The sequence below is a fragment of the Myxine glutinosa genome, chromosome 4 (genome assembly GCF_964187855.1).
Source record: "Myxine glutinosa chromosome 4, kmMyxGlut1.1, whole genome shotgun sequence".
Classification (NCBI taxonomy): domain Eukaryota; kingdom Metazoa; phylum Chordata; class Myxini; order Myxiniformes; family Myxinidae; genus Myxine; species Myxine glutinosa.
Genome location: NC_136264.1, coordinates 201,641,082 through 201,662,886, shown reverse-complemented (window position 1 = coordinate 201,662,886; position 21,805 = coordinate 201,641,082). Strand labels below are relative to the sequence as shown.

Here is a 21,805-nt window from a genome sequence, read left to right as displayed (position 1 = left end):
CAAGGATAAGGACAGATTTTCCATGAGGCCTTTTTTAGAACTTGAGCACGACGGTCCAAAGGCTAACGTGTGGTGTGGCCTTACGAATGACCGAGTCGTTGGGCCATTCTTCCTTGCTGAAGCAACCATCAAGTCCAACAATTACCTGGATGTGTCAGAGAACCTAATAGTTGCAGGACTGCCAATTTCAGGAGTACTGAGGTCATTATCAACAGGACGGATATTCCGCATACCGGAGTCTGATAGTGGACGATTTCTTCAATGATCGATGGATTGGGCACAGCAGTCCGATTCTGTGGCCACCATGTTCGCTGGACAAAACCTCTCTGGAAATTTTTATGTGGGATTATGTGAAGGACATGGAGGACCAAACAAGGGTTACCAATATTGCGGATCTGAAGAAGAGGATTAAGGCTGCAATTGAGACTGTAAATTCCGGAATGCTGATCCGAACCTGGAGTTGTGGTTGTCTGGGCTTTTTTCGGGGATGGAATCCCTGAGCTCTGGACTTTTTGGGGGATGGAATCCCTGAGCTCTGGACTTTTTTTGGGGATGGAATCCCTGAGCTCTGGACTTTTTTCGGGGATGGAATCCCTTGGCCCTGGCCTTTTTTCAGGGATGGAATCACTGGGCCCTCGGAGTTTTTAGGGGATGGACAAACACATGGTTGAAGGATTAGTAAGGAAGTGGGCTGGCAATCTTCAACTGAACCAAGGATACCAGCCTAACTACATGTGCCAAATGAGGCTGTGTCCAGGATAGTTGTTTGTGGTGGGGAGCTTCCATCATTATCCCACCGCCTGGGCTCAGAAGAGAAAGTCCTGATGCATGTGGAACATCCAGTTATTTTTCCACATAAACGGATTTGCCAGAAAGTATGTTTGGAGGATAAATATAAAAAAGGCCGAGTCTTGTGCCAAGACGCCTGCACCATACAGTTGCCTCTGCTTCCATGGGCATGAATATGACTGTGTGGAGGGGTAGGAATTGGGCAGCTACAAGTTGTGTTTAACGACAACAATGAAACTCTTGTTGTCCCACAATAAATACAAGGTGGATGTGCTATATCACCTGCTCTTCAGACAGGAGTTTTTCCATGGCTTGAATCTCTGGAGCCATGAACCGATCTTTCTCCCAGGGCCTGGCAATGAATAAATGTGTGTTAGTAAAACGTGTCTGCACCATTTGCGCTTTGGAAGTGAGGAGGATCACAACTTACCCCGAAAAGGATCGCACGAGATTGAACACCTGCTCCAGAGGCTCGGTGGTGCGCAATGGCCGTAAGAACTCCAAACCCTGGCAAGCGGCGAGCAGTTCAATAGCAAGTACTGCAACATAGGTACACACGTCGCATAGGAGGAACTGCTGTGACTTGGCAAGTGACACGATTATAAATAATAAAATCAACATCTAAACTTTTTCATGTGGGTATTTATTACAAACCGAAATAGAGTTGACTGTCCAAAACAATTATTGGCTACATGACCGTCATCTTTTAATATCAAGTAAAAGATGGTGGATGGCATTGCTTTGTGGAGCACTTCTTCTTTTTCTTTACAAGGTGGAGGCTCATGGAGGAACAAGGGTTACGGAGGGAATATAGGGGAACAATACCAACATACAGCAATTGTGAGGTTAAGCACAGATATATCGTTATGTTTGATAATCATTTCATTGTTTCTAAATACAAACATATAGTAATAATCTATAGTATATATATTGGAGCAGATGTGTATATGCTATGGCTATATACAGTTTATATGTTACTAGCAGAAGTGCGGGTGGGCGAGGGGAGGAGGGGAGGGGAGGGGAGTGGAGGAGGGGAGGGGAGTGGAGGAGGGGAGGGGACGAGGGGAGGGGGAAGGGAGGAGGGGAGGGGGAAGTGGAGAGGGAGGGGAGGAGGGAAAGGAGAGGAGGAGGGAAGGGGGGTAGGGACGGAGGGGGCTAAGGGGGAGGGAGGGGGGGGAAGAGAAGGGATGGAGGGAGAAGGGGAGAAGGGAGAGGGAGGGGAGGAGGGGATAGGGGGGAAGGGGAGGAGGAGGGGTAGGGGTAGGGAAGGGGAGGGGAGAGGCAGGAGAGGAAGGGGGTTTATATATACTAGGGCATGCCCGTACTATATCTATATCTAAAATTATATCCCCCCCCTCTATTTACATGCAATGGTTTGGTCCAAAGCGAACGGCTTGCGAGTGGTGACAATCCCCCCCCCTCTATTTACATGCAATGGTTTGGTCCAAAGCGAACGGCTTCCGGAGTTTGGTAAAGAAATCGCCATCGCGTGCACAAACGCGCAGGAAAGCGAATGAATCGCAAATTCGTTTTTATTAGTTGTAAAACATAGTTTAACGCCAACATAGTTTGCAAACGTGAAATAAATGAATACGCTGTCAAATGTGCCATCCGAGGCAGAGTGTGCCCGCCACGTTCGGCACACGCGATCGTTCGCTGCTCTCTGATTGGTTGAATCGTTTTTTGGACATAGCTCGGTAAGTAATTGTCCGATTAATATGAAACCTTGAAAAGGCACATCCTCGGGTCCCCAGCAATATACCTGGCAAGTTAAAAGTATATCGGACCCGTGGTTGTCGAGAAACAGCGGTCACAGACAAACGTACAAACGTACAGACAGAGATTACTGGAATTATAGATAGAAGATGCTGATGGGTGAATGTGGCTCACGTTTCCGAGTTAAGTGTGATGCCGATCAGGAAGAAGAAGAAGCCGTACTACCAAATTTGTACACTTCCGGAATTGTTTTTGTATTCAAATGTCTGGTAATTGTTTTGTATTTATTTATGCGAATGTGTACTTGTATATAATATAACTGTCATTAATTTTAAAAGGCTTGGGCACTATCGAGCGATGTTTTTTTTTAACTCCAAAAAAACGATCTTTTGTTTTTTTCATAATTTTTTTTTTTTTGCCAGAAACACTTCCAGGCACTCACTGATGAACCTCTGAAAGTTTGACGAAGATCCATCCGTTCAGCCAAGTCCTGAGAAAAATGGCGACACAGACATCTCTCATATATGTTGTACAGTAAATGTGGTGGAAATTCGCCACCTTTGGTGGTAGCCGGTATTACAAGTCATCTGCCTTTATCTTTACCTCCTCCACCGAAGGAGGTTATGTTTTCAATTTCACGAAATTTGGTGGAGAGGTTGGGTATGTCACAAGGACAAAATGATTAGATTTTAGTGAAGATCCGGATCCGGGTCTGGATCTGAGAATTTTCAAAGGGATTCTTCACCATTGAGAGAGATGGGGCAAAACACTGTATAAACCACCTTTAGAGGCCATTTTTTCCCCGCAAGCGGGGGTTGGCCTTTTTCGGGAACTGTGGTTGTTGTTGTTTTTCGGTCCCCTTTTTCGGTCATCCCACTCCATCCTCCCACTGCATCATCCCACTCCATCCTCCCACTGCATCATCCCACTCCATCATCCCACTCCATCCTCCCACTCCATCCTCCCACTGCATCATCCCACTCCATCCTCCCACTCCATCCTCCCACTGCATCATCCCACTCCATCCTCCCACTGCATCATCCCACTGCATCATCCCACTCCATCCTCCCACTGCATCATCCCACTCCATCCTCCCACTGCATCATCCCACTCCATCCTCCCACTGCATCATCCCACTCCATCCTCCCACTGCATCATCCCACTGCATCATCCCACTCCATCCTCCCACTGCATCATGCCACTCCATCCTCCCACTGCATCATCCCACTCCATCCTCCCACTGCATCATCCCACTCCATCCTCCCACTCCATCCTCCCACTGCATCATCCCACTCCATCCTCCCACTGCATCATCCCACTGCATCATCCCACTCCATCCTCCCACTGCATCATCCCACTGCATCATCCCACTCCATCCTCCCACTGCATCATCCCACTCCATCCTCCCACTGCATCATCCCACTCCATCCTCCCACTGCATCATCCCACTCCATCCTCCCACTGCATCATCCCACTCCATCCTCCCACTGCATCATCCCACTCCATCCTCCCACTGCATCATCCCACTCCATCCTCCCACTGCATCATCCCACTCCATCCTCCCACTGCATCATCCCACTCCATCCTCCCACTGCATCATCCCACTCCATCCTCCCACTGCATCATCCCACTCCATCCTCCCACTGCATCATCCCACTCCATCCTCCCACTGCATCATCCCACTCCATCCTCCCACTGCATCATCCCACTCCATCCTCCCACTGCATCATCCCACTCCATCCTCCCACTGCATCATCCCACTCCATCCTCCCACTGCATCATCCCACTCCATCCTCCCACTGCATCATCCCACTCCATCCTCCCACTGCATCATCCCACTCCATCCTCCCACTGCATCATCCCACTCCATCCTCCCACTGCATCATCCCACTCCATCCTCCCACTGCATCATCCCACTCCATCCTCCCACTGCATCATCCCACTGCATCATCCCACTCCATCCTCCCACTGCATCATCCCACTGCATCATCCCACTCCATCCTCCCACTGCATCATCCCACTGCATCATCCCACTCCATCCTCCCACTGCATCATCCCACTGCATCATCCCACTCCATCCTCCCACTGCATCATCCCACTCCATCCTCCCACTGCATCATCCCACTCCATCCTCCCACTGCATCATCCCACTCCATCCTCCCACTGCATCATCCCACTCCATCCTCCCACTACATCATCCCTGTATATAGGATGGATTATAGGGGTTTTTCATGTGGGTATTTATTACAAACCGAAATAGAGTTGACTGTCCAAAACAATTATTGGCTACATGACCGTCATCTTTTAATATGAAGTAAAAGATGGTGGATGGCATTGCTTTGTGGAGCACTTCTTCTTTTTCTTTACATGGTGGAGGCTCATGGAGGAACAAGGGTTACGGAGGGAATATAGGGGAACAATACCAACATACAGCAATTGTTAGGTTAAGCACAGATATATCGTTATGTTTGATATAATCATTTCATTGTTTCTAAATACAAACATAACAGCTCGCAGCTGTATATAGGGCAAAACACTGTATATAGAATGATATTTAAAAACGTTGTGGATGGATTCGGATGAAATTTGCTGGAAAGGTTGGGTGTGTGAAAAGGTAGAATTGATTCAATTTTGGTGAAGAATGGAATCCGGATCCAGATCAGAGAATTTAAAAGTGATTTTACACCATGTAATTGGACTAAAACCAATATAAATCACGATATCTCACAAAGTTGTGGACGGATTGGGACAAAACTTGGTGGAGAGGTTGGTTGTGTGAGAAGGACAAATCGATTCGATTTTGGTGAAGATCCGAATCCCGATATGTATCTGAGAATTTTTTCAAGTGATTCTTCACCATTGAGTTTGCAGATGATGTTGAACATGTGATAAAAAGGATGAGCAGTGTTGATACAAAACTCACAAGTGAGCACAATGTGTGGTTAGAGGGTTTCATTTAAAATATATTGTTGCGGATATGGGATTTGGCCTCCATCCATATCCGCTTGTAAATATTCCCCTATTTCCCCAATACTTCCCAACTATCCCCAATCCCCCATTCCCTAGTCCCATTTTCTGTAAATAACACTCTGTAGCCCCGACCTTCCCCTATTTTCCCCATTAAATGTCGCATCCAGGTCCACCGCATCTCACGTAGACAACTATAGGACATCTTGCTAGTTATTCTTAGTCTATGTCAGTTAAGGACTCGTTTCCATTAATTCTGACTCTTCGTTGCACCAGAATGTGATTGTATGGCACCGTTAGAAAGTTTAGGACCTCCCAATACCTCCCCGCAGCTCTTCCTCATGGTACAACAACAACAACAACAACAACAGCGGCGGCGGCGCGGGGAGTGTGCGTCCTCACTCCGGCTTGGTTAGCCGCCATTGAACATGTGCTCCGACGGGGTTACCACGCAGGGGCTCGCTGTCAGCTCCTTGTCAAGGGCGGAGCCCGGTAACCCCCGCACCCAATAGAAGCGGCAGACCGATTCCATCTGGGGCGGAGCTAACGAGCCGAGGGCGTGTCACTCCCCGCTGGACATGCGCAGGAAGAGGGAGGTGACGTCAGATGCGCCCACACCACGGAGAGAGAAGACGCCACCTCCAAGCGCTGAATACCTCCCCGCATCTCTGGACTGGACCGAGCTGTATCCTGTCCCTGAGCCAAGGTGCACCTTGAGCTATCGACTGCCTGCCCTTCCTTGCCATCAATCCCTGTGTAAGTCAGTCTTGTCCCGTTTGTCTGTGGTCTGTCGGGGATAAGATAAGACTGTGTCTAAGTGCCCATCTTTTCTGTGCTTACCCCTCTTACCGTGTAATCTACCCGTTTCTGCATCACCAATATTATATCCTCCTCCGGAGGTCTTGAGAACTGTACCCCTTGTGTCGTTGCATTTATCCCAGCCGTTGTGTCCTTTCCTTCATTGATTTAGCATAGCGCGACTTGGTCAACGTCGAGTGGAATCGGGCGGGATAGGGTTCTAATCGGGGAGTAACTGTGCGGACGCGGTAATACCAAACCGCTCGGTAAACTAACATCTAAAACCGCGTCTGTAACAATTGGTTGTCAGGAGTTGGATTCGGACCTGGGACTAAATTCATTTAGCCCAAATTTTGGAACACCAATTGTACTATTAGAGTAACAATTGGTGTCGAGGAGTGAGATCGGACCCGAAGCGCGCTTCACGCGCTCGAAATTGTTAACGGCGAAATTTGATTGTGTTTTACAAAAATAAAAACCCGAATTTTGAAAGTCGCGCTATGGCGGATCAAGACGGCTGGGTTCCGGTAGAGGAGAGTGAGGCAGGGTCGATCCAGGACCAAATTGAGGGACATGAGGGACATGAGGAGAGCGAAGCAGTGAGGGTGGCAGGTACGCAAAATAGCGTCGTCGCGCACGAGGTTACGGGCGCGCAAAATGGCGCCTCGCACATGGCCATGGCGACCGCGCCCGCGACCGTAGTAGCGCCACCGGTGGATTTGAACCTTTTTTTTATGCAAATGAAGGCCCTTATGGACAAGAATAATGAAGAAATGAAAAACAGTATGGGGGCAATGAGGGAGGACATGGGGGCCAATAGCCAATGGTTAGAACAAAGGATGGGGTCCAATAGCGAGAAATTGAGGGAGGACATGGGGTCCAATAGCGAGAAATTGAGGGAGGACATGGGGGCCCAGATCGGAGGGTTAGGGAGTAGAATAGAGGGATTAGACAATAGATTAGGGGAAATACAGGAGGGGTTAATGGGGGTAGAAAACAGAATGGCCGTTCAGGAGAATCAAATGGAAGGGATGAAAAAGGGGTTAGAGGGGTTAGAAAACAGTATGGAAGGCAAATTGAGGGACATGAGGGACCAAGCGGAAAGGGAAGTTTAAAAAATGGGGCAGCAGATAGAGGGGGTCAGAATGGGGGTAGAAACTAAATTGGATGCTCACAGGGAGGAAATGGAGCAGATGAGGGTGGCATCTGGGCAGGAGATGCAAGTGATGGGAGAAGAGATCAGAAGAGGTGTGAGTGAGGAGGTCGGAGGAGTGCGCGAGGAGGTGAGGCACTGTAAGGAGCGCATGGAGAAGGAGGTGAGAAAGGGGACTGTAAAGTTACAAGGGGGCATAGAGGACCTGACGCAGGAGGTGGAACAGCTGACGGTGGGACAGACTGAGTTAGTGGAGCAGGTACAAAGGAACACTGCGGTACTAGGAGGGTTAAAAGCGACACAGAAAGAACTAAAAGACGACTTGATAGCGACGAAGAGGCAATGTCAGATGGTACGTGAGGGACTGACAACGAGGTTGGACGAGGTGACAGAGGTAATGGAGACGAAGGACCGGCAGGTGAGGACGCACATGGAAACGGTCAAGGTGGCCTTAGAGGACGAGCTTGAGGAGACGTACCGGGAAATAAAAGAGGTGAAGCAGAAATTAGAAGAAGTGGAAGAAGGGGTGAGCGAAATTAAGAAGCGACGGAGAGGGGATAAGAAAGAGATAAAAGAGGAAGTAAAAGAATTGGTCCAAAGTCTGTGTTCGGATCGTGATGATGTGCTCATTAACCGGATGAGGGATTCGCAGGTGATGGAGGAGAAGCGAAGAGGAAGAGGACCCGGTGTAAGTGGTGACCAATATGGTCGTGCGTATGATGCGCCAGGTGATTTAATAAGCTTGGGGGTCGAGATGGACCCGGGTGTTTGTGAGAGGCCGTTGGTGAAGTGTGCGACAGGTCTGGTGTGCGAAAAAGGAGGTGTGCGAGAAAGTCCGACTCTGGGGTGTGTGAGGAAAAAGTACGTGCCAAGGAGTGAGGGTGCTGTCGAGAGTGAGTCGGTCGTAGCGCGTGTGCGAGGGAGCACATGGAAGCGCGGTGTGGTAAGTGTTACAGAGGGTGTGACGGGAGAGTGTGCGCAAGAGTGTGCGCGAGAAAGGTGTGTGACGGACAGGTGCATGGGGAAAGAGTGCGCTGTCAAAGGCAAGGAAGAATGCACGCCTGTGGTGAGTGTTACAGAGGGTGTGACGGGAGAGTGTGCGCAAGAGTGTGCGCGAGAAAGGTGTGTAACGGACAGGTGCATGAGGAAAGAGTGCGCTGTCGGGAGTAAGGGTGAGTGCGTTGTCAAGAGTAGAGGTGAGAGTAGTGAGAGTGGCACGGAGCGTGAGTTGGTTGTGACAGGTGAGCGAGGAAGCACACCTGGAATGGTAGAGCGTGTGTGGGAATGCACACTTGAGTTGGTCGTGAGGCACGTGGTTGGGTGTGCGAGTAGGAGCACACCTGTGATTGTCACAGAAGAGGTGACCGAGGAAGGGGCGCGAAGAGGTGTGTTGGTGAGGTGTGCGAGCGACGAATGTGTGCCAAGGTGTTCGGTGGTCAGGTGTGTGACCAAGTCGGTGAGCGGAATGAGTGTACCGAGGTGTGTAAGAAAAGGTACGACGAGGAGCATGGAAACGGCTGCATGTATGAGCAAGAAAGGGGTAGCGTATGCATGTAAGCATGCAGGTGAAGCATCGATGGTAACCGGGTTAGAGGTTAGAACGACTTATAGCCGAATCGGGCCCTCGGTGCGCGTCGGGCAGCTTCGCGTGCCGCGAGGACCAGCGGGGATCCGAACCACGGCGGTTTCGAAAGAATCGCCGTACGCGATCCACGCTGTGCCTCGCTTGGAACGGCCGCGTCCGGACTCCACTAGGCGGAGCGGGCAGCTGGATAGGAAGGGTCGTCATGGCGACCACGTTTTGTTGAGACGTGCCGGCAGGTTGAGATCGGGACATTGGATGGCTCCACGCCGAGGTGGTGCGTGGGATCTCGGCCCGGGTAAGCCCCCGTCCCTGCCCCGAATGCGGGACGTATCCAGCCGCCGGCACCAAAGAACCCGCGTTCATTGCTCGGCTGTACGCAGCCGGGCTGTAGACGTGAATTGGCGCACCGAGAGGATCTAGTGAGTAGACTGTGTGATGAGGTTAGTGTTTTGGACCCAAAATTAGAAAAAAACAAAATTTGATGATTGGCAAAGGATTGGCAGTAATGATTGGCAGATGATGGGTAGTGATTGGCAAATTTTTGATTTGTTGAAATTTGATGTGCAAAATTGGTAGTGGGAGATGCCCGATGTGGTGGGATGGCAACTCTGTCATCCCTCACAAAGTGGGGCAAATGCGCTATAGTTTATGGGGTGTATGGCAGTGAAAACTAGCCCGGGTGGGTTAGGTTATATTGATAGGGATCTAGCGAAGATGACATTAGGTGACGCTAAGATTAGTTAGTGACTGATACCTGTAGTGGGGACGCAGGTAGATTAGTATGGATGATAATGACGAGGGAGCGCAATAGTTTAAAGGGACGACTGGGAAGCGCAAGTTTCAGAGGGGAGTAGTTAGATGAGATGATGCTGTGTGATTGAACAGGTGTGATTGCACAGGTGTGCAACTGAACAGGTGTGTGGAGCAGTGTGGAGCAGTGAGTGTTGTGGATCAGCGCGAATGCGCTTGGGGAGAGAAGGGTGCAGGTGGCACCAGGTGTGAGAGCACAGGTGTGCAAGTACAGGTGTGTGGAATATATGGAGCAGAGAATGAGTGGTGTGGAGAGAGTTGGAGTAAGTGGTACGGAGTGGTGTGCATGGTGCGAAGGTGTGGATGGGGGAAGAGTGGACCCCTTTCACGAGTACCCGGGGCGGGTAGTGTAAGTGTTAGGTAGAGGGTATAGGTAAATTGTGGTTGGATATTGGCATTTGTGGTGCGGTTGCAGAATGGTATTGTGGATGGGTGCATTAGTGTTGTGGAAATGGCTGGGCGTGTAGCCTGTTAGTGTGTGTAGTTGGTTTGGGCACTCCACCACTGTGAGGATGTCGGCCAGGTGAGGCCGCAGGTGGGCTCTGGGGGCCGTTAGTGTCAGTGGGGGCCTGAGGATCCCGGGTGTGGATCGGGCAGCCCGTGCCAGAGAGGGCACTGAGGGGGTGAGAGTGCGAGAGGGCCTTCCCCAGTTAGTTAGGTTAGGGTGAGGAGCAGGTAAGCTCGGGTGGCAACTACAGTGGTGGAGGTGTGCAGGTGGGTAGACCTGCTGGGAGAGCTACACGTCACAGCCCAGAAATTGTGCGAGAGCACCAAGTGTTGAATCGGGGGAGTGAGACCCCAAATTGAGAAGCACCACAGTTTGGTCAATGGGAATTGGTTTTTAGAACCCATAGTGTAAGTTGGCCAATGGATTGGCAGGGAAAGACCCCGGGTAATGTAAAGTTGTTAAAGTCATTTAGGAAATAGTTAGGATTGATGAACCCGTCGCACCATACGCAGCCACTTACCTGAGGTGATGATGATGACTCCACACCTGTGTTTTCTTTGTTCTGTGTTGCAGGAAATGAGAATTGCTGTGAGGATTTGTGAGACGCATCACGACGTGGATGAGACATTGGGGTGATTCCATCTCTCCCTCCCTAGGAGGGACTGATGATGAATTGGTGATGGCAAATTTTGATGTTGAGTTGGAGATGGCAAATTTTGATGAGAGTTGGAAATGGCAAATTTGATTGGTTAGGAGGGAGAGAAGACGAATTTGGTTTATGGGAGGAACGGGGAAGACAGTAGGGACGTTTGTTGATGTGTAAAGTAGATGTTTATGGGTAGTGTTGTGTTTTGTGGATACAGTAAGGGGTAAGGGAGGGGCAATGTAGGTTACCTGGTGGGGGGAGGGGCGTACGGTAGGAACGTACCTGTCTCACCTGGTTCCCATGTGCCCCCAGTGTGCATTACCTTATACTGCATGCACTTTTGCGCCCTTACCACCTTACTCACTTGTCTTCTTTTTGTCTCCCACCTCCGAGGATCTGGCTTTGGGGCAGAGAGAGAGGAGAGGGAGGTGCTGGCTCCGCAGTTGTGGGCCTGCACTTTCGCTGCTTGCTGCCTGGATCGATACACCATATGGACCGCAATTTTGGTGGCCGCCCACAATGGACCGCAGTTCTTTTGCGGGCAAGCACCACCCGTTGATGGACCTCTGGGTCAACGTGGCACCTATGCCATACAGGTGAACCACTTATAGTTGGCCCCCCTGATGGCCACAATTCAGAAATGGACGCGGTTGGCGCCTTTCTTTATTTTTAAAGAAGCAAGAAGGCCAAGTACACCACATGAAGGCAAGACCAGCGGCAGAACATCGGCCGGCTGCGACACCACCGGTGACTATGAACACTTTATTGGTGCACCGGATGGTGCTGACTGTACATGATGGGGTGGTGCTTTTGGTGCTTGGACGGGGTGCTCTGCACATTATTAAAGGCCGTAGGGCCACAGGGCACTCGTGGGTTGGTGTATCGATGCTGGCATGCGTGCTCTCTCTATGCATAACATCTGCATGTGTTCCTCCAAGAACAGGTCCTGGATCGTAGTGTAAATATCAGTGTAGTCTTGTGTAAATAATGTTCCCTACCGGCTGTATGTTTAGTTTGAGGATTCTTTCCGCGATTCGGTTATCCTGTGGGTGTGTTTCTGTGAGGAGAAGGGTGCAACGTCGCAGGGGGACATATTTACTCATTTGTGAACATCTGTAAAACTGTCGCACTCAGGGTTGAGTTAATAGTAGAGGGAACTACATCTGAGTGCCACACTAACGTAGGTAAAAATTTATCGGGTCGGGACGCCCCGAGGTAGAGAAGGGTGCAATGTTGCGGATATGGGATTTGGCCTCCATCCATATCCGCTTGTAAATATTCCCCTATTTCCCCAATACTTCCCAACTATCCCCAATCCCCCATTCCCTAGTCCCATTTTCTGTAAATAACACTCTGTAGCCCCGACCTTCCCCTATTTCCCCCATTAAATGTCGCATCCAGGTCCACCGCATCTCACGTAGACAACTATAGGACATCTTGCTAGTTATTCTTAGTCTATGTCAGTTAAGGACTCGTTTCCATTAATTCTGACTCTTCGTTGCACCAGAATGTGATTGTATGGCACCGTTAGAAAGTTTAGGACCTCCCAATACCTCCCCGCAGCTCTTCCTCATGGTACAACAACAACAACAACAACAGCGGCGGCGGCGCGGGGAGTGTGCGTCCTCACTCCGGCTTGGTTAGCCGCCATTGAACATGTGCTCCGACGGGGTTACCACGCAGGGGCTCGCTGTCAGCTCCTCGTCAAGGGCGGAGCCCGGTAACCCCCGCACCCAATAGAAGCGGCGGACCGATTCCATCTGGGGCGGAGCTAACGAGCCGAGGGCGTGTCACTCCCCGCTGGACATGCGCAGGAAGAGGGAGGTGACGTCAGATGCGCCCACACCACGGAGAGAGAAGACGCCACCTCCAAGCGCTGAATACCTCCCCGCATCTCTGGACTGGACCGAGCTGTATCCTGTCCCTGAGCCAAGGTGCACCTTGAGCTATCGACTGCCTGCCCTTCCTTGCCATCAATCCCTGTGTAAGTCAGTCTTGTCCCGTTTGTCTGTGGTCTGTCGGGGATAAGATAAGACTGTGTCTAAGTGCCCATCTTTTCTGTGCTTACCCCTCTTACCGTGTAATCTACCCGTTTCTGCATCACCAATATTATATCCTCCTCCGGAGGTCTTGAGAACTGTACCCCTTGTGTCGTTGCATTTATCCCAGCCGTTGTCCTTTCCTTCATTGATTTAGCATAGCGCGACTTGGTCAACGTCGAGTGGAATCGGGCGGGATAGGGTTCTAATCGGGGAGTAACTGTGCGGACGCGGTAATACCAAACCGCTCGGTAAACTAACATCTAAAACCGCGTCTGTAACAATATATATATAAAGAGTTAGTACGAGGGTGGGAATTAATTAAGAGGGATATATTGGAAGAGATGACTGGATGTAAGGGAAATGAAGAAGACTTGGAAATGAGCACACAACATGAACAAAAGAGCAGACAACAATCGACAGCAACAAACAAACAAACGGCACACTTTGCTCTGGAAGTGAATCACCCAGAGGTGAGAGGAAAAAAAGCATCACCCACATGTAAACCAGAAACTGAAATGTTCAAATACAAGCCGGAGAGTATTAAAAAATGGTCCCCAGATGAGAGAGGAAATGATGCAGCAAAGGAACTCTTTGTGATTATAATTATCATCACAACTACAAAGCATTTCAAAATGCAAAGCCGGTCCTAATCCGCTTTGTATTCAGACTTATTCGTCTTCTCTTTTTTTCTTCCGTGTGCTAACCATGACGAAAACAGCGAAAAAATACAAAAAGATTGACGATGTGAGGTGACCTTGATCTTTTGACCTCAAAATCAATAGGCTTCAGCGACCCAATGTGCAAACTCTGCTCAAACTCCAAGTCTATAAGATGGAAATTGATGATTTTGTGACCTTGACCTTCTTGACAATTACAAAAAAGAGAACCATGACAATTACAACTACATGTGGGCAGGGTACAGCCCGAAGTGGAGATCGGTTTCTGAGGTTTGGGACATGGAATGTAGGGACAATGACAGGGAGATCAGGAGAAGTGGTGGAAGTATTGGTCAGAAGAAGAGTGGACATATGTTGTGTGCAAGAGACGAGATGGAAGGGAAGTGGTGTGAGAATGGTGAAGGGTAGGCAGGGACAGAAATACAAGTTTGTGTGGCAAGGGTGCCTGGAGGGCGTGAATGGTGTTGGTGTCCTGTTTTCTGAGGAGTTTGTAGACAGTGTGGTGAGTGTGACGAGAGTGAGTGATAGGTTGATGATGGTGAAAATGATGATTGGAAAGCTCTTGGTGAACGTCATCTCGGGATATGCTCCGCAGGTTGGTCGGAGCGATGAAGAGAAGGACAAGTTCTGGTGTGCGATAGAGAAGCTGATGGAAAACGTGAAAGATGAGGAAGTTGTTGTGGTAGGAGGAGACCTAAATGGACATGTGGGAAGGAGTATGGACGGTTTTGACGGAGTTCATGGGGGTTACGGATATGGAGTGAGAAATGGAGAAGGTGAAAGGATTTTGGAGTTTGCTGATGGAGCTGATTTGTTGATTTGTAATACTCAGTTCCAGAAAGAGGATAATAAGCTTGTTACATACACGTCAGGTGGGTCGACGACAACCGTTGACTACCTGATGGTGCGTAGGCGAGATAGGGGGCACCTCCGAGACACAAAGGTGATCCCGGGGGAGGAGGCTGTTTCACAGCACCACTTGGTTGTCTGCGACGTAAGGGTGAAAGGTGCGAGGAGAGCTCGGCGGGTGAAGTACCAACCGAGAATGAAGGTGTGGAGGTTGAAAGAGGTGACAGTAAGGGAGGCATTAAAAGAGAGGCTGAGTAGGGTCGAGGATGATGTGGTTGAGCTTGAAAGTGGTTGGATGTCAATGAAAGCTAGTCTGTTGGGAGCCGTTGGTGAGGTATGTGGATGGACAAAAGGACCACCGAGGCACTCGGAAACATGGTGGTGGGATGATGAAGTTGGAAAGAGGATTGACGAGAAGAGGAAGAAGTTCAAGGAGTGGCAGAAGGCGAAGGGTACGGGAGCAGAAACAGCAGAGCATGAAAGTTATAAGGCAGCCAGGAAGGCTGCAAAGAAAGAGGTAGCAAAGGCGCAGGAGGCATGTAGGAAAATGTTCGGAGAACGCTTGGATTCGGAAGAGGGTCAGAGAGCGGTATTCAGGATTGCAAAGCAGATAGCGAAAGAGAGGTGTGATGTGATGGGGGTGAGCTGCTTGAAGGATGAAGTGGGACAAATCGTTGTCGACCCAGATGGAATTAAAGGAAGATGGAAAAGATATATGGAAATGCTGTTGAATACAGAGAATGAATGGGATGGCAACATAGAGAGTAACCCAGTTTTAGGACCGGCAGAGAAGATAACTGAGAAGGAAGTTGAGGAAGCGATAAAAGCAATGAAGGGTAGAAAAGCGGGAGGGCCGACGGGAGTTGTGGGAGATATGTTGAAGGCAGCAGGAAGTTGGGGTGTGAAGAGAATGACAGAGATCTGTAATCTGGTGGTGAAAGAAGGCCGCATTCCAGTGGATTGGGAACTGAGTACCCTCGTCCCTCTATACAAGGGGAAAGGTGACCCTCTGGAGTGTGGCTCGTACCGAGCGATAAAGTTATTGGAGCATGGAATGAAGGCATTGGAAAGGGTGTTGGAGAGGAGGATAAGGAAGAAAGTGAAGATCGACGAAATGCAGTTTGGATTTATGCCAGGAAGAGGAACGACAGACGCGCTTTTCATTGTGAGGCAGTTGCAGGAGAAGTACATGGAGAAGAGGAAGAAGTTGTTTCTTGGGTTTGTTGATCTGGAGAAAGCATTCGATCGGGTTCCACGCAAAGTATTGACATGGGCATTGAGGAAGTTAGGAGTGGAGGAATGGTTGATCAGAGTAGTGATGGCAATGTACAAAAGAGCGCGCACAGCTGTAAGGACGAAGGACGGGAACAGTGGTGAGTTTGAGGTGAAGGTGGGAGTGCATCAGGGGTCGGTACTAAGTCCACTACTATTTGTAGCTGTGATGGAGGTGCTGGCTCAGAACGTAAAGGAGGGTTTACCGTGGGAGTTGTTGTATGCAGATGATCTGGTGTTGATTGCGGAAAGTATGGATGGACTGAAGGAAAAGATGAACACGTGGAAGGAATGTATGGAGACAAAAGGTCTGAAGGTGAATATCGGAAAGACGAAGGTGATGGCAAGTGGTAAAGCATGTGGTGAGGTGGAAAGAACTGGGAAGTGGCCCTGTGCTGTGTGTAGGAAGGGTGTCGGAGTGAACTCCATTCAGTGTACAATGTGCGCTGAGTGGGTTCATCAAAAATGTAGTGGTCTGAGAGGGTCATTAACCAGTGTGGCAGCTACATTGAAATGTAAGGTGTGCACAGAGGGAGCTGCAGATGGAGGAAATGTTGAGTTGGATCTTGGAGACGGTGTGAAGCTGGAAGGTGTGAAAACATTTTGCTACCTCGGAGACATGCTGAATGGAGAAGGTGGATCAGACTCGGCAACGGTTGCTCGAGTGAGATGTGCATGGAAGAAGTTTCGGGAATTGAGTGGCGTGCTGATGATGAGGGGAGTGTCGTTGAAGCTGAAGGGAAAGGTGTATGCTGCATGTGTGAGAAGTGTTATGATTTATGGGAGCGAGACATGGGTAATGAACGTAGAGCAGCAACGAAGGTTGGAAAGGGTGGAAATGCGAATGGTTCGACGGATGTGCGGAGTATCGTTGAGAGAGAGGAAGACAAATGATGAATTGCGAAAGATGATGGGAATAGAGCCTGTGATTGATGCTGTGAAGAGGAACAGGTTGAGATGGTTTGGTCATGTGTTGAGGAAGGATGAAAGTGACTGGTTGAGAAGAGTGATGGAAATGAATGTAGAAGGAAGTAGAAGACGGGGAAGACCGAGAAAGACTTGGCTAAAGATGGTGGAAGAAGAAATGCGGGCAAGGGGGTTAACAAGGAGAGATGCAGAAAATAGGGCAAAATGGAGAAGATTGTCATGGGGACCGCAAGGCTAACCCCCGCTCTAGCAGGGAAAATGGCCTTTTAAAATGCATGTTGTTGTTGTTGTTGACCTTCTTGACAGTAAACAGGTTACACTGAATGAATTGGGTCACTGATATATTGATATGAATGACTGATATTTTATGCAACCTTGACCTTGGACCGTTTGATCTAAAAAAAAATCGTCTTACAGCTTTTGATTGATGATCAAATTCAGTGTCCCAATATACAAATTCGTAAAATTTCAGGTCAATTGGATGAAAATTGACTATTTTATGTGAAGTTGACCTTTGACCTTTTCACCAAATTATTAATTTATCTTCTCCATATCCTCATCATAAAGCTTTGTTGAAAATTTGATGACAAAGTTCAAATGGAAACAAATTTACAGCCCGGAGAGACAAACAGACAGACAGAAGTGTTGCAAAACTGCGTCTCCCACTGCCCTGGGAGGATGGGCAAATTACAGCCAGATTTTTGCAAGCATAATCATCTTACTATAATTCACCAAATGTCCGTCCGTCTGTCTGTCCGTCCGTCTGTCTGTCCGTACGTTCAAAGGTACCGTAAAAACTGCTGAACCGATCGCAACGATATTTTGGGTGGATAATCCTGGGATCTCCAGGAGTAAAATCGGCTCTTTAGTTTTCCCAATTTCAGCTTTGGTCTCCAGCATTCTCAGGCTTGGACTCCCACATAACATTCGCGTTCGCATAACGTTTATTGTGACGATGTTTTCATTGTGACGATGTTGTTTTCCCAGATGCCGCACAAACGGCTGCACCGATCGCTGAACGACTGCACCGATCTGACTCGGTGACCTCGGACAAAGACCTTTTATAAGGACACGGGTTGAATCCCTGCTTGAGAGAATTTCAACCCCCTCGCTCCCCGCCATCACGGCCGTCTCTCCAACTCACAAACCCACGAGATATGCGGAAAGGACGACCCAAAACCAATATAAACATCATTAAACATCATTCGTATATAAACATCACGAAAGTAAATAATGACCTCGGCCAAAGTTCAAACGACATTTAATCTCAACATGAGAGAATTCCACATAGCTATTTGGGCGGTGAATACGCTAACAGATCGCTGTCTCCATCGATCTTGCCAAGGCCGTAACACCTATCGGCTCAAAATCCTTTTAACTGTTGATTTGGTAGTTTTTACAATGAAGGAAACATTAACAATGTTGATAAAAGTTTATTTTGTGATTAATTGGAGTTATGTTGTTTGGAATGAAAAATGAGGTATCGAGTTCAAGTGAATGACGACATGCCGTGATGGTTTCTACTTTCTGAACGTGAACTTCGCGGATCGCCATATGCAGATTCGTCCCGGTCCCACGATCGATGATTCTATACGTGAACGTACCCATTTGTTTGCGAACGGGTACGTTTTTCATGGAAGTCCTTCACGAACTTGCTGTCCATGTCTGACGTGCGACTGAACGTGCGACAGGAATGTGGAATTTATTGGTTTCATGCTTCAGCATTCGCCGTATCTGCATTGCCTGTTTGCTTCTGGCCTCCCACCCGTGCGTAGCACGGGTATCTCCCTAGTGCATTTAATTGTTCATCTGACGAAATTATTAGACAAAATAATGATGCAAAGAGTTTTATCGGAAAATAGAAATCAATAATTTCATAGCACAATAATTTTGAAGTAATAACAACTTAAATCTGTAATCAAAGGATTCCTGGTGATGATATTAGGAAATCAAAAGATTAATGAAAGTTTTATTTTATTAAAAGTATAAATGCATCTTTTTCTTACAATTGTCTCTTCTTTGTACGACTCTAACTGTGGTATGACAAACAAACCTTGCTCCACATGCTCAATCACCCTCAATGCTTTTCGAGCTGCCCAGCCACCCATGGACACGTGATCCTCAGTCCCAGCACTTGTGGGCAGTGAATCCACAGATGATGGGTGGCAAAGGACCTTGTTTTCTGAAACTGTAAAGGATTGGATGATGAAAGAAAAGTGAAATGGAACGTGCTGAAATGATCAAAGGGTCATTAATTGTTTTGTGTGAAATAAACAAAAGGGAAAGCGAATGCTCATTATTGAGGTACTTATGTAGTATCTAATACTAGCAAAAGTATCAGGGAAAAGCTTGAGTACATCTATCAATTTAAATTATTTCATTGACTTTAAAAGGTTAATTGTGTCTTGGTTTCACTCAGAGCCAAAGCTCTGAGCTATTTATACCACGCACCGCAAAATGGTGGTGCAACATCGGGCGGTGGAGGTTCAATTTGTCTAAAAAGAGGGCAACATATCCGGCTTGTGAAATAAAATTTGGCATCAACATTATTCATGCCTGTTCTCTCATCATTTCAAAAGTGAATGTTGAGCTTTTCAAACGCAGCAGTGGGACGCTTCCGCCATAAACGGGAGGCAGACAAACACACGGACATACATCATGGTTCGCAATATATAATAAATGACTTCCCTTCCAAGAAACTTCAACACAAATAATCCATTCGGCCCATCAAGCCTGTACAATGGTTGCCAAACCATGACAGTTTTTTGTATTCAGAGTCAAGGTTCTTGGAAGAGCTAGAGGATAAATGGAACAGTAGAGACAGAGGAGAGGATGGGGGTGGGGGGAACACAAACACCTGAGTTGAAGGACAAAATAGATGGAGAGTTGGACAAACAATGGTGTGGGGAGGAATGGGGTGGACAGGATGGATACAGAAGAAAAACGTTTTTTTCGACCACCATGTGACCTTGACCTTCAAGATTTAGGGATAGAGTGTAAATAAAGAAAATGTCTCCCCATCTACAATCTACTCATAAAACGTAACATCATTGGAGGGAAATTATTCAAGTTATGATCAAAAAGGTGTCAGGTAATGGACTTTGCGAATCCGCATTGGCAAAATTAAGCGATGACAAAAAACGCGTTTTTTTCAGATCACCATTTGACCTTGACCTTTAACCCGGATGGGATAAAGCGTAAATGCGCCTTACTTTAAGCTATCTAAAGAGGGCAATCTCATTCTGATCGAACAAACCTGAGTCAAGTTTTGGTGAAAAATGTTCAAATGTCTATAATTGGGTCATGACCTTAAATTAGGTCAAGAACAAAAAAATTATGTCAATCCTGCATACTTTTTAATCCCTTTATTGATGCAAAATTTAATTCTGAAAGTCCTATCTGGTTCCGAGTTACATCTCCGACATTGGCAGAAAAAGAAGAAAAACCTAAATGGTGGTTTAGCAATCTTAGGGGTGTAAGACCTTGACCTTTAACCCAGAGGGGAGATGGGGGGGGGGGAGGAGAGGGGGTGCAATGCCATTGGCCGATGCCGAACCATGAACGAAGGGTGCTTGAAGGCCTCCTCCCCCCCCATTCAGAGTTTTAACAAAAATGACAATGGGTTCGCAATGTGTTAGTCGGGCTATAAACATGCGGCAAAATAACATAAAGTGAAACAAGGCCCAATATATCATATTCTGGAGGCGCTGCTGTGCCGCTGATGCAGTGCCCCTATTACCAGTAAGCTGGTACTCATTTTATCGACCTCAGAAAGATGGACAGGCTGAATCAACCCAACCCGTGTTATGTCAACGTCATGATCAACGTCATGATCAACGTCATGACAGGGGCTCGAAACTCAAGACCTGAATATCTTAAGCCAGCCACCTTAACTGTGAAGCCAACGCCAGGCATACATACAGGTAATGGTGATAGCAGAGGCAAATCCAGTTGGAGAGAATCAAGTAATAATTAAGAATGTTCAATCATCCTGATCACAAGTGGTTTAGTTGGAAGTACAGTGAAAGTAAAGAGACTTACAGTAAAATCTACTTAAAGGCTAAGATAAACATAGGGGCAATACCCCTGGCGACCACCTGGAAGAATAAACAGTATACTACACCGACTGAGGGTATTTTAAACCAATTTCAATGGTTGCTCGAAGACAGGGCAGCATCTCGAATCGTACTAACATAATCATGACTTTGTAGCGGTTACCGCTGGATGTACATAATCGCCTTGCACTGGCCAGACGCGCCTCTCCCGGGCATGCCCGGACTCACTGTTCCCGGGCACGCCCGAACCTCCCGGGCACGCCCGGTCTCGTCTTTCCCGGGCATGCCCGCTATCGCCTTTCCAGGGCTCGCCCAGAGCGTCCGGGCATGCCCGCTATCGCCTTTCCAGGGCTCGCCCAGAGCGTCCGGGCATGCCCGCTATCGCCTTTCCAGGGCTCGCCCAGAGCGTCCGGGCATGCCCGCTATCGCCTTTCCAGGGCTCGCCCAGAGCGTCCGGGCATGCCCGCTATCGCCTTTCCAGGGCTCGCCCAGAGCGCCCGGGCACGCCCAGCCTCGACTTGCCAGGCCGCAGCCAAACACGCCCGGGCAGGTCCAGACTCGCCTTTCCAAGGCTCGCCCTTGATACCCGGGCATGCCCGGTATAGCTTTTGCCGGGCAAACTTCCCGACATAAATGTGTATATATATATTGTTGCCCGAAAAACGGGCTTGTCAGAATACCTGAGCTGTTTTGTTTCAATAAAGCAACTCGGACGAATTCCGTCTTTGGTCGCGTCAATTCTTTCGACTCGCGTTGGAGCGCAGTTCCTTCAACTTCAAACAAACAAACAAAAACATACTTTGGTACATCACAGGTGGTGAAGGTTGCGGTCAAGTTTAATCGAAATTGTGTGTGTGGTTTCAGAAAAGCAAGCAAATACCTATTTTGGGGGGGGTCAAACCTGGATCCACTTTGACCCCGGTAAACCCCCTTAGACCCCGATTTTTTAAAATCCCATGAACAAACTTTAGTCACAACACAACAAATATAATTTGTGCCAAATTTGGTCGCAATCCCATCAGCGGTTTCGGAGAAGAAGTTTCAAGTATTTACGGACAGATGGACGGATGG

At 48.3% G+C, this 21,805-nt stretch overlaps 1 protein-coding gene across 1 annotated transcript in view; it reads right to left on the bottom strand.

The window, feature by feature from the left end:
* HAL (histidine ammonia-lyase) overlaps window positions 1-21,805 on the bottom strand; it is a 170,666-nt gene that overhangs the window by 1,066 nt on the left and 147,795 nt on the right. Inside the window, exons 13-15 of the mRNA XM_078776910.1 lie at window positions 18,733-18,867; window positions 1,220-1,328; window positions 1,072-1,141 (exon numbers count right to left, since the gene is read on the bottom strand). Coding sequence (XP_078633036.1) covers window positions 1,072-1,141; window positions 1,220-1,328; window positions 18,733-18,867 — 314 coding nt within the window. The remainder of the gene's footprint in view (window positions 1-1,071; window positions 1,142-1,219; window positions 1,329-18,732; window positions 18,868-21,805) is intronic.